This window comes from Olea europaea, chromosome 13 (assembly GCF_002742605.1).
Source record: "Olea europaea var. sylvestris chromosome 13, O_europaea_v1, whole genome shotgun sequence".
Taxonomy (NCBI): Eukaryota; Viridiplantae; Streptophyta; class Magnoliopsida; order Lamiales; family Oleaceae; genus Olea; species Olea europaea.
In genome coordinates, this window is record NC_036249.1 from 25,887,595 (window position 1) to 25,901,336 (window position 13,742).

A 13,742-nucleotide genomic window follows, 5' to 3' on the forward strand; every position below is an offset into this window, starting at 1 on the left:
CACTGTACCCTTGCATCGTCGCCCACACCACCACCCATCAACACCATCACAGATTCACACTCACCCAAATCACCAAATCCACCACTACAGTCGCCGCCACAAAATTGCCATCACAGATTCGCGAAAGAAGAAACTATGTTGGATTGGAGATGGGTGACAGCAACGGTCTCTTTTTTTCCCCTATTGTTGAGAACTTTGGTTGAGAGTGAGGTAATTTAGGAGTTTGAAATTAGGATTTGTTAGATTAATTATTTTTTACATATATTAATTAATTAATGGAAGTTCTGATTTGTGAAATACTAAATATGACATTTGATTTATGAAATTTGAAAGGAATTGGAATTGAACAAATGTCGATGGCCATAAAGGTTAATATATATTAGCACGTAAACAGAGAGTGATAGGTGAAGAAACTAATTCGATGGTTGAATTTGAATAAAATATCACTTCATGCTCATGCTCATGCATGCAGAGAATGAGAAGAAATTAGGCGGCTGGTCTCGAAATTGATGAAAAGCACACAGCAATTAGGTAGGAAAAAGGGAGAAAATTTCATTACTAAGAAGTTAAGTATCACACATTTCAAAACTAAGAATAAAGGCTTTCAAAAAATAGATTTTCTTAAAATTTTATTTATAAATTAATTTATTCAACATATATTTTATTAATTAGATATATTAACAATTTTATGCAAATTGGTCACAATTATGAATTAACTAGTTAGAAATTAATTTTCAGTCTCAACTTATCAAATTATTGGTCGCAAAATTTTCTCAATCACAAATCAAAAATTTTATAGGTCACAGATTATTTATTGGTCATAAATCAAAAATTTTATAAGTCACGGATTATTCATCGATCACAAAATTAAAATTTTTATTGGTCATAACTCATTTATTGACCGCAAATTATTAGATTAATTGGTCATAAATAATTTTTCGATCACAACTTAATCAATTGTGAGTCATAGTCAAAATGTTTAGATCACATATTACAAATTAACCAATTATTGGTCATAATCAACAAAGTAATTGGTCACAAGCATCCAACCCCATCTCAAGCAGTCGCCATCGCCATCACCACCAACAACTACACCATTGCCACCGCGACTACAGCCACACCCCATCGCGACTACAAGTAGCAGCACCACTACTATTGTGACTACAACTATAACCCACCGTGACTATAAGCAGCACCACCACACCTCAATACACCCCAAGCAGATTTACCACCACCGCCACACTTCATCACCACAATGAGGCAACACCAAAGCCCCCACAAAGAAGATCTAAGTAGGATGGAGATTGATGTTACTACAACTAAAAATTATGGCAGCATGAAAACCACACCACCACCACCGCCAATAAAACTACCCCAACATCACCACACCACCACCAACAAAAACCAGCCTAAAAATTTCGGTGCTTAACCAATAGATCTAACATCACCAACACTCAACCACTGTGCTGCTACAATACCTCTTAGCCATCCAGTGATGGGCTGCAGCATCATCTTCGCAGTGAGGCTACTGCTTCGGATCGACGTCTCGTGGTGGTGGTGTATTGAGCGTGATGGTGGTGGCATCTTCGTAGCGATTGCGTCTTCTTTGGAGAAGAGAAAGCGATGGATAGAGAGAGAGAGAAATGAGATGGGGAAGGGATAAAGAGAGATGAATGAAATGAGAAATTAATTAGGGTTTGTGATAAAGTCTGTATTATAATATTTAATATTTAAATATAAAACATCTGATTTTTAAACATTGAAACATCCAACCTAATCTTTGAATTCTAAATTTTTAAAGTAATGTGTTGTGTAATTTCCACAAAAAAATACGAACAACATAGACGAAAAAATATAGAGGTAAGGATGTCAAAAATACCCATCAAATTCGATATCCCCAGGCCCCCTGAACTCGAAGGAGATTACCACTTAATCGGGTAGGGTATGGGTAACAAAGGCTCCACCTTGTCCCATTTTGTTGTGATCCAAGAGCCGAGCCCAATGAAAACAAGTCTAGGATGAGACCCATTGATTATTGAAGGTGGACCGATGATGCGATCGAGGGCAAAGCAGATAAATTAAGCGATGGGGCTACTTGTCCAATCAACAATTTATGAGACAATGATCGTGACGAGAAATAAGGCAAGTTCCATGTTGGGGTCGAAGGCCGGGAACCGTTAGATCAACTCAATACATGTAGACGAAGCTGGAGGTCGTAGGGTTGAACTGTGCGACCGCATAGTGTAAACCACCATGCGGTCACATGGTAGCAAGCCGAGATCTAAAAAAGACAGTTGGAAAGACTTGTACGACCGCACATGATACTACCATATGGTCGCATGGTACTAAATCGGGACAAATTTCCTTTTTTCGCGAATTTCCTAGTTTTCATATACTTCTATCTTAATTGATATATTGTGATCTTTTGGATGAGAATTCCGTTTTTAAAATAGGTTTTTTAGTGTTTCATATAAATAGACATAGTATCATTCATTGTAATATTTTTTAGACATTATTATTGAATTGAGAGGCTTATTGCTTTCAAATCCATTGTTCTTCTTTGAAATCTTGAGGAAACAGTTGCTTTACATAATTTATATTTAATAGTATTAAATGCACCTATTTTAGCGTTACCTAATTTTGACAAGACATTCGAGATTGAGTGTGATGCCTAAGGAATAAAGATTAGAACAGTATTGATGCAGGATAGGAGGCCGATAGCTTATTTCAGTGAAAAGTTGAGTGGAGTTACTCTTAACTACCCTACTTATGACAAAGAGTTGTACTCGCTTGTTCGAGCCTTAGAGACATGGTAGCATTATTTGTGGCCCAAGGAGTTCATGATACACACCAACCATGAGTCTTGAAGCACTCGTGAGGTCAAGAGAAACTGAAGAAAAGGCATGCCAGATGGATGGAGTTTATTAAGACATTTCCCTACGTCATTTGATACAAACAAGGTAAAGAAAACGTAGTGACAGATACTTTATCACGAAGGTATGTCCTGCTAAATTCACTAAGTGAAAAATTACTTGGCTTTGAATATATTAAGGAGTTGTATGAAAATAACTTATATTTTTCCGATTGCTTATAAATCATGTGCAAAAGGGGTTGTTCATAAGTTCTTTAGGCATAAAGGTTACTTGTTTCGGGAAAATAAACTGTGCATCTCCAATTGTTCAATGTTGGAATTGTTGTTGAGAGAAGCACATAGCGATGGATTGATGGGGCATTTTGGGGTTCAAAAGATCTTAGAAATATTACGAAAATATTTTTATTGGCCAAGATGAAAAGTGACGTTGAACGGATATGTAGTTAATGCATAAACTATAAGCAGGTTAAGTCTAAGGTTTTACCTCAAGGGTTGTACACATCATCACCTACTCCTAGTGAACCATGGGTCGATATATCAATAGATTTTGTGTTAGGTTTACCTAGGACTAAAAAAGTACGAGATTCAATTTTTTTGGTGGTAGATAGTTTAATAAGAAGGCGCATTTCATACTGTATCATAAAACAAATGACGACATTCACATAATGGACTTGTTCTTTAAAAAGAGAGTGCGCTTACCCGAGCTCAACGAAGACAAGTCTAGGACGAGAACCGTTGATTATTGAAGGTGGACTGATGACGCGATCGAGGGGCAAAGCGGGTAAATCAAGCGATGGGGCTACTTGATCAATCAACAATTGATGAGACGATGATCATGACGAGAAATAAGGCAAGTTCCATGTTGGGGTCGAAGGTCGAGACCCATTGGATAACTCAATACATGTGGACGAAGGTGGAGGTCGTAGGGTTGAACTGTGCGACTGCACAGTGTAAACCACCATGCGGTCGCAAGGTGGCAAGTCGAGATTCAATGGAGGCAGTTAAAAAGACTTGTGCGACTGCACATGATACTACCATGCGATCGCAATGTATAAATTGGGAACAAAATTTCATTTTTTTGCGAATTTCCTAGTTTCCACAGAATTCTATCTTAATTGATATATTGTGATCTTTTGGACGAGAATTCCGTTTTTAAATTAGGTTTTTGAGTGTTTCATATAAATAGGACATTTTATCATTTATTGCAACAATTTTTAGACATTATTATTGGATTGAATTGAGAGGCTTATTGCTTTCAAATCCATTGTTTTTTTTTTTTTTTTTAACTTATCGAGGTGCAAATCTTGTACCATTCAAATACCGAATGCAATTCTTGAGTTTTCTAATCAAGAGGTCTTTCAAATATCGTTTTGCAAGGTTGCTTGATTTATTAATTCTTGGGTTAAATCTACAAATCGGGGTTAATTGACTTTCGTGGGTTAACTATCAATCTTGTGTGGTTTTGTAGCATCCATGCTACGTGGGTTCACATCACATTTAAATTTTTTTTTTTTAAAGAATTCAGTATTTTAAATGGAAAAACTCCACAAAATTTCATTATTCTAATAGAAGATTGCTACTAAGATTATCTTAAGAATATCATAAACAAGAAAAATCTTAGTTTACCAAATATATTCAATAATTTAACTTTTAAAAATAAATTTATTAATTAAAAAAATTTAATAACTATATTGCTATCTCACTTGAATAAATGGGGGTAATAAAATGAATTATCAAAAACTTTAAAAAAATTAAACAAATACGTAAACAGGGTAACCGCCCCACCTTGTCTTAAACAAGTAACGAGAGAAAAAAATGCCCAACAGGACGAGGTGGGGAAGCTTACCGGCCTCGTTGCTAACCCTAGATAGAGGCAGCTGAGATTTAGAAAAAAAAAAAAAAGGCCGTACATGCATAAGAAATTAATTATGTTTCATCAAATTTTGATGATATTTTTTCACTTTTATTTGTTTAATTATGACATTATACTATGCTAGATTATTTAATGCTAGGTTTACAATGAACCTTGTATCGTGAATTTTTAACTCTTGATTTTATTTTCTTTTGACATTTAAAACACATTTTCAATTCTTTAATGATTGGCATGGATTTAATTGTTTCCAGAATTACTTGATCACTAATTATATGAATATTGTGGCTTATTTTACCTTCGAGAGATGGAAAATAAGTTAGACATAGTGACAATTGTCGAAGAGTCCGATAAAAGATAGAAATATATTGCCATACTTTACATGATCTTTAAGTATTTACAAATTCATTAATGCATTTTTATATGTTCGCATCCGTTATAAAAATATAATCGGGTCACATGCAAACATATGTTTAATTCTACTCGAGAGAGATTGTTAAACAATTTAGGAATATTAATCTTCATAATTGAATTGTGTTATCAAATTTATACGGTTCAAGGTTAAAGGGAATTGATATAAGGATTCGGGATGCTAATACGCATTCCATCATCATATTTTTTTAATCAAGCTTGCATTTATATATAATCTTGCATTTATTTTAGTTAAGTTAGGTCTTACATTCATAATTAGATTATTTAATTTACAGAAAAAAATTACGGAATTCAATTGTTTCGGTTAAGGTTAAGTTATTTCGAATTTGAATACTTAGACTCAAAAATTTGTTTTACTACTTGTTAACGAACCTTGCACTTGCGATACTTTTGATCGACGAATATTTTGTCAACAACAATATTAGTTTAGACGATACTAAGTAGCACTAAACAAGAGGTACAATTAAATAAACTATATAATTTTAAATTTATTTGAGTGACGGAGTCTATTACATAATATCATCTAAACTAGTATTGTAACACCAATGATATTATGTAGCAAAAATTATAAATATATTATTAAGATTTCATTTTATATTTTCACGAATCTAGAAAATTGGAGTAAATTTATTTGAAATTTAATTTTTACATTTCAATTTCTTCTAATTTCTACAAACTTTTCCGCTTTTACCGTGATGCGAAAAGAGAAAGATAATCTTTCTGATTAGATTTTCTTTCAGCATTGGGTTTGGTTCGACCTACCATGTGAGTCAGTTTGTGATTGCATGCGTGGCAAGCCAAATGCGAGCTAGCTCGTTTTTTAAAATATTGACTCAGCCTCGGCTCAGCTCACCAATCATCCCTTGGGACGAGCCTCATTTTCCTAAAAAAACTAAAACTTACATATCATTCCTAAAGTACAATGAAGAAGTATAGTTGTAAGGAAATGGTGAATATATAAAATTCTATTTTGTCAAAAGAATTTTAAAGTTGCGAAAATCCTCCTCCAGTTTTCGGTTTTAGGACTGGTTACATGAAATGCAAGAGGAGTTCAAATTGTACATTAAATTAATAATTCGTGTACATTTTTTAAAAAATGAAATGATAAAAATTAGATAAAATAAATACATCCTCATTTATTTACATTTGGAAACGGCTACATTATAGTACACATTGAAATACAATTGAAGTTTTCATCCAAAACGGTCTCCTCAATAGGAATGAAAACTTCATCGACTATCTTTTCATTGAAAATTATATTGAAGAATCAACGTTACCTTGGGATAAAAACAACCATTTCAAAGATTAAGGGTGAAAATTTTAAAGTAAATCTATAGTAGTACGATTACAAATAGCATCATTCAATATTAATAAATGAAAATATAAATGATATATTAAAAAAAAAAGTCATATAAGTAAATAATATGTTTGAATTCAATTTATTTTGAATTCTAAGTGTGATGGCAGCATGACATTAAACCATCATATAGCTGCTTTTGCAGCCTATACCAATATTTCATCAATTAGCGAGCCAACTTTTACGGGTCGATGAGCAACATGAACGAAAAAATATAGCTCGACTCATGCTCACAACTTAATTTGGGGTGCACCAAGATGGCAAGCGGCTCATAACACTTTGACATTTCTATGATCAACCATTTTTTTTTATAACAAACTAAATTATTTGAATATTGTCCCGTGCAAGAGTTGAAGACGCCAAGATTTTATGTACCGAAATGTCAAAAAAACTTACTGATGTCTTTTCATTTGTTAAGAAAAAGTGAATGTCAATTTGTTAAATATGTATCAAGAAAACAGGGAACAATGGGTCTGAACTTGAGTAAATCCATATCACATTGATAATATGGTTAATATTGAAAACGATTTGATTACGCTGAAGTTTGAACATTTTTAGTTTTCTTTTAACGATTTACTTAAACCCTGCAATCATTTTCTTCATTTAGACTTGTCAATTCATTGATAAAGTAGTTCATATTCTAACAAAAGAGTGTAATTTTTAATAATACACGTTATAGTTTAAATAATTTGCACCATTTTACATATAATTTAATAAATAATATTAAATTCCACCGATGAAAAACTTCAAAATGTTTTCTAACTCGAGGTTTTCTAAATGAGAGAGTCTACACGTACCAAAAATTGGTTTATACATTTCTACATAATACACACAACATCGAGGGTGGGTGATATTTTTGGACAATATTTTAAACACGTGAAACCCACCCTCACGTCTCACATTTGTGGCTATTCTGTGAAACCATTTACTGTACAAATGGTTTAACGTTTCCTAAATATACAATCAACTTCCGAGCAAATGCTCTTTGAAAAAGTTTCTTGATTTGCCGCGCAATTCAATTATCTTTAGTCAAATTCTTGTTCAAATTTCTCATTTCATCCATCTTTATTTTTAATTTTATTCAAATAGCAATTCGTTAAGATAGTATATATGTTTCATTTTACTAAAAGTACTTCCCAATTTTTAGAAATAGTTGATTACCTATGTTAGGTATAAGCATGCATTGTCAATAGTTTCATGTTTGCTTTTCTTTATAGATTTCGGTTCATCAAAGTATAATTTCAATAGTAAAATTCATTTGCGATCACTGAACTGAACTTTTAACAAACTTCAATTGAGTTATTAAACTTTAATTTGTCTTAAAATGTAACTAAACTTCTATTTAGTTTCAATTGAGTTGCTTTACTTCAATTGTAGATTTAAATTTCACATTCCATTACTTGTCGTCTCTCAAATTGATAAAAATTTTGAAAAATTGAAAGCCATATATAACAAATCTTTTATGTCACTGATACCTGACATATCAATTTACTACTACATCACACAACGGATATGTGAAAGATCAATTATGGTATGTATGCATTGCTAATTAAATAATTATGCCAAATTGGAGGGAAGATGGGTGACAAAATGTGATTCGATGGTAGCCATAATCCATCTCTCGACTAGGAGCTCCACCAGAGATTTCGAAGGGCCATCAAGGAGAAACATAGAATTAGGAATGGGCGATAAGAAAAGGAAACTAGCATAGGCAAAAAACCATGATGAATGAATTGATTTAGCTTCACTAATGATCACTGAAGTTTAGACAATTCTACATTGGTTATAAAAAGTAATTATGTGACTCATTTTACTCGTTGGAGTTAACTAATTTATATAATTAGTCGTTTTGTTAATCTGATTAATGTTATGTTAGGTGTAATAGCCATTAAATTGTTACATGGAACGAATGTCATTAAACGATCAACTTCTTTGAGTTTGTGTTGTTGATTTTATATTCTGCAAGTGTATGAATCGTAATAAGTAATAAAGTGGATATAATGGTCCAAATTATCATTCCCAAGAGGAGAACTATCTAACGTTAATTTAGTTTGTCCAATTTCAATTCGACTGAGGACAAATGAATGTGATTCTTTCATTTTATGATTTTCTATTTTAAATGTCCTAAAACAATTAATAAATGCTTGAGTGGATTTTTATGCGACGGTTGAAATGTTAGGATTTATGAGTTCACAATAGCTATCCCCTTAATCTCGATCATCAAATACTATAACAATTGATTATATGTACTCGATCGAATTATTTACGAGTCACTATAACTATCCCTTTAATCTCAATCACCAAATTTTATAACAATTGGTTACGTGTATCCAATCAAGTTCTTCTAAATTAATTGATTTATATCTCTCGAGTTCAAATCAATCAAGTCCAATAAAATCATCCCACCTTGTACTCTAGGTAAATCTGAATATGTTTTAATCAAGAGTATCCAATTACTAAATAATTCATCTAAACGTTTGTGACAACTATAAAAGCGTATTTCTACCATTTTGTCTAAAATACAAGTTTTACTACTTGGTTTAGACATAATAATTGCTAAGAAATCAATGAATTAATGGCCGATTAATTCAAAGCATTAAGAATTAAAGTAAAAATAATTCATATCACCAATTGAAGGTATAAAAAAAAAAAAAAAAACTCTATAATTAGAATTAATGTTCAAAACTAAGTTATAATCGTTCTTCCTAACTAATTATTTTAGCACTCATCATGGAAGAAAAAATAAAATTAAAATTAAAGACATCACCAAATTTTACTTGATTTTTATTTTTATTTTTATTTTTATTTTTCTCTCCTTTTTTACTCTCTTTTCTTGTAATTGATATGAATTTTGTGTTCCAAAAGGCTCATTTGCCTTGTATAATTTGTGTGTACCGATTAATATCGACAATATTCTAATTGTAGGATGAAAGTATGTATTTATATATCTAAGAATGGCGTCAAAATTGTTGTCAAGTTGCATTTTAAGAAGAGTTCTACCCGAAATAGGAAAATAAGATATTTTATAGCTCAAAGTCCTTGAAGTTTGCATGTTATTCATTTAGGTCCCTAAAATTCTTAATTATTTTAGCACTCATCATGGAAGAAAAAATAAAATTAAAATTAAAGACATCACCAAATTTTACTTGATTTTTATTTTTATTTTTATTTTTATTTTTCTCTCCTTTTTTACTCTCTTTTCTTGTAATTGATATGAATTTTGTGTTCCAAAAGGCTCATTTGCCTTGTATAATTTGTGTGTAATGATTAATATCGAAAATCTTCTAATTGTAGGATGAAAGTATGTATTTATATATCTAAGAATGGCGTCAAAATTGTGGTCAAATTGCATTTTAAGAAGAGTTCTACCCGAAATTGGAAAATAAGATATTTTATAGCTAAAAGTCCTTGAATTTTGCATGTTATTCATTTAGGTCCCTAAAATTCTACAATTATTTAGCTCACGTTGTTCCTTAATTGCAACGTAAGTCCTTCATATTGAAAACTTTAATTTGCTCCTTGTCGTTCCAAAATCATAAATTATTGATGCGATGCAAGTTTTGAAAGTTTGTAAGCTAGTTCTCGAAATTTTTGGTTATCTAATTTACGACCTGAAATTTATAAATTTTGTATGCTGCTTTGTTACTACTTCCAATTGATTGATTGCAACTCCAATAATCTTCAATTGCTTCGAATTAACTCTAATTAAATATCTAAATAGCACTTTTTAACACAATTTATGTCACAGTTGGAATTTTTCTACAATTAACATAAGTTACACAAATTGAATAAAATAATCACAATTTACATATAGTTGAATAAGAAAAGAAATCTGGATAAGTATATAAAACATACTTATTAGCTGGTCTCCTATTTTAGAAGTTACAAGAATTGGAACTATGCAGTTAGAATTTGCAATGTGATGATAACAAGGATTGGCACCTTCCACCGCTTTATATTTTGTGGAGTGAACAAGAGAAGCAGTCTCGTCGACTAAGAAAACAAATTTTCATCCACAACATGAGGGGAGATTCTAAGTGTCATTTTATCATGTCTGGTTCGAACCATTTTTTCATTTTCTTTTAACTATCTACACAAATTTTCTCTATCGAGATTTGTTATTTCCTTTCTAAATTGGTAAGCATTTTAAAGTATCGCATTTTCACGTGTAACAAAAGAAAGAATTCCGTAAAAATGATTTCTAACTTGAAGCTTCACAAATATATTATCGACTTCAACTTTCAAGAAAATATTTTTTATAAAAGATTTCTTGATTTGTTGTACGATCCCAGTATCTTTAGATAGAAAATGGTTTGAATTTCTCCAATTTCTTCCATCTTTATTTCTATTTTTATTCACATAACAAGTCATTTAAATGGTAACCAAAAAATTGTTGTCGACCTAAATTTTTTATGAAAACTAATCAAATATTTTACTGAATAACACTATATTTTGCAACAAATATAGTAATAAACAAATATTTTAGGTAGACAATGAATGCATGATTCCATTATTTAGAGATTTTGATAGCATCAAAATATATTTCTAAATGGTAAATTTTATCTGTGGTGACTAAACTTTAAGTAAAATCTCATGTGTCAATAAACTTAAATTTATCTCAATTATATCTCTAAATTTAATTCCATGAGTGTCACTAGACTTATGTTTTATTTTAAATTTCATCACTCCATCATATGTTGTTTACCAAATTGATAAAAATTGCTAATTGACAGCCATATTATAAATAATCTTCCATTAATTGGTGCTTGGCACGACAATTTACTACAATGCCACATTGTAAAATTGTTAATATAAAAAATCGTCATTCTAAAGACATCAAAACCTTCTTCTTTTTTTACCATTTTATTTTGAGAGTTTCATATAATAATTACGTGAAAGACACCAACACCTAAGCAAGTTTCATCATTTTGGAGTCTCCAAGCTTATAATAATCCGACAAAAAGACGAGACAAGATTGAAATTTGAAAGGCACAACAATTATATCTTCGGGTTGATACTTTCGGTATTGATCCCAACTACTAAGTTAACAACAATAGAGCATCTCTTTCTCAAGGACACATACACTAGCCAAAACTTTGACTGTCATTTTTTTACTATAGAGTTGGCTAATTTTCAAGACTCCAATAGGCACACTCGTATGGAGACATGTTGAGTCGACTAACCAATGGGACTAAAATTCCCCTAGGGGAAATCAAATGTGAGGTCGATCAATGGAAATTGGGAAGAAAGATGATAAAATATGACTAAGCGGTGAGATTGAAATTAAAATGAAGTTTAGTGGTTCAACAGATATAAACTTTACTGACTAAATTGATTTTTTTTATTTTTTATTTTTATTTTTGAACTTTCAGCTTCTAATGTCTTCCAAATGGTTCCCCACCAAATTTAAGAATAGCATTATTGAACCCAAAATAACATAAAATAAATAAAATTTTGAATTCATATTAATCAACTGCCCATTCAAGTGGGACCAATAATATGTTAAAATAAGTACAGATTTTTAATGATGAAATTCTAAAAATAACAAACAATATTGAATTCTTTATTTAAAAGCTTCTTTTTTTTTTCCAAATATTAAATTCTTAATTTAACTTGATTAATCTTCTTTTCACAATCATATTGTTCCTCGCCTACCCCACCTCAATCTCCATTTTTCTCTTTCCCGCACCACTCTCCATTCTCAATTCTAGCCCTATTCCGTCCTAGAAACATGATCAAAATTGAGTGAGAATGTTACAATAAAGAATAAAAATGATATTCAAAGGTGAATGAAAGTTATTTTTTATTTTATTTGTTGACTTTCACTTTTTCAACAAATTCCTCATTTTTAATTGTCCTTCGCTTGGTTTTTGTTGTTTGACCTGTGTTAGAATTAATAATCAATCCCAATAGAAAGAATAATATTTACGTAAATCTTAATAAGAAATCCGACAAAATCCAAACAAGTAACCATTTAAAACTATAATCACACAATTTTTTATTACCATATAATAATCAAAATTTAACTATTTCCTCGGATACTGCTAGCAAGAGTCACTCTGGCGGCCCTCCAAAATATTGAAATTGTATAAACATTCTTCTAGATTCCTACGCGTCCTATCTTTCCCAATTCCACACAAAATGAAGAAGAAGACACAGTTGCCTATTTTGGCACTCTTCTTCTTTGCGTTCATAGTGTTTTCGATTCTGTACAATGAGTGTAACATTCGACAAATCAACACTGAACAATCCGGAAATGATGATAATAATCACCAATCTGCAATAAAAATTGAGTCTTTACCAAAATCAACGCCTGCCCAGAACTTTACTCTTCCAAAGAAACTCCCAGGTGAAAAAATTAACTTTTATGTAGGCTTAATCTTATTACGACAGAATTCGTAAAATTGATTAGGTATTGTTACTCGGTTTTCGAGTTTGTGTTGTTTTATGTGTTTCTGGAATTTGAGGACAGGGGTTTTTAAGTTTGTGTTGTTTTGTGTATTTTAATGGAATATAGAGACATGGGTTTCTTGATTTGGTTTGGATTTTGATGTGCTGTGATTATTTTTGGTATGTGATGGCTTTTTCTTGTTGGGATGTAGTTGGTTTGGATAAATTTAGTAAATGCAGTTCCACTGTACCATACAGTGGGAGGAGAGCTGTCTGGGCAGTCGACACCGCAGAGTCTGGTGGTCAGGGAGGAGTGCAGTGGCCGGAAGAGTGTGACGTGCATTTGGGCAAATGGGTTTTCGATAATATTTCTTATCCACTGTATAGTGAGTCTAGTTGTCCATACATGTCTGATCAATTGGCTTGTCACAAGCATGGAAGGCGTGATATAGGGTACCAGTTCTGGAGATGGCAACCCCACAACTGCAATTTAAAGAGGTAGTTCTTTTTTCCCTCTCCGCTGGATTATATATATGTGTATATTGTGCGTTTCAGTTCCATATGAGAATCTATTCGTAATATGCGTTATGGATTCAACCTCATCCGTGACTCTGAGAACAATGATGAACGAAAAAGAGCTTATAAAATGCACACGTACCATGCAGATGTAGAATAGTTCAGCGATATCACTTGTCTTTGGAGATTTTTTGCTAAAATGGAGGAGTTTGCAAGCTTTACAATTTTTTTTTAATCTTATCTAACTTGCACACCAAAACGGATTTGTCAGATTCTTTATATCACATAGGAAACTAGGGCGAGTA

General features: G+C 31.8%; 1 protein-coding gene across 1 annotated transcript in view; it reads left to right on the forward strand.

The window, feature by feature from the left end:
• The first annotated feature begins 12,569 nt into the window (after positions 1-12,569).
• LOC111408596 (protein trichome birefringence-like 35) overlaps positions 12,570-13,742 on the forward strand; it is a 2,139-nt gene continuing 966 nt past the window's right edge. The window contains exons 1-2 of the mRNA XM_023038341.1: positions 12,570-12,880; positions 13,134-13,422. Coding sequence (XP_022894109.1) covers positions 12,673-12,880; positions 13,134-13,422 — 497 coding nt within the window. The 5' untranslated portion in view covers positions 12,570-12,672. The remainder of the gene's footprint in view (positions 12,881-13,133; positions 13,423-13,742) is intronic.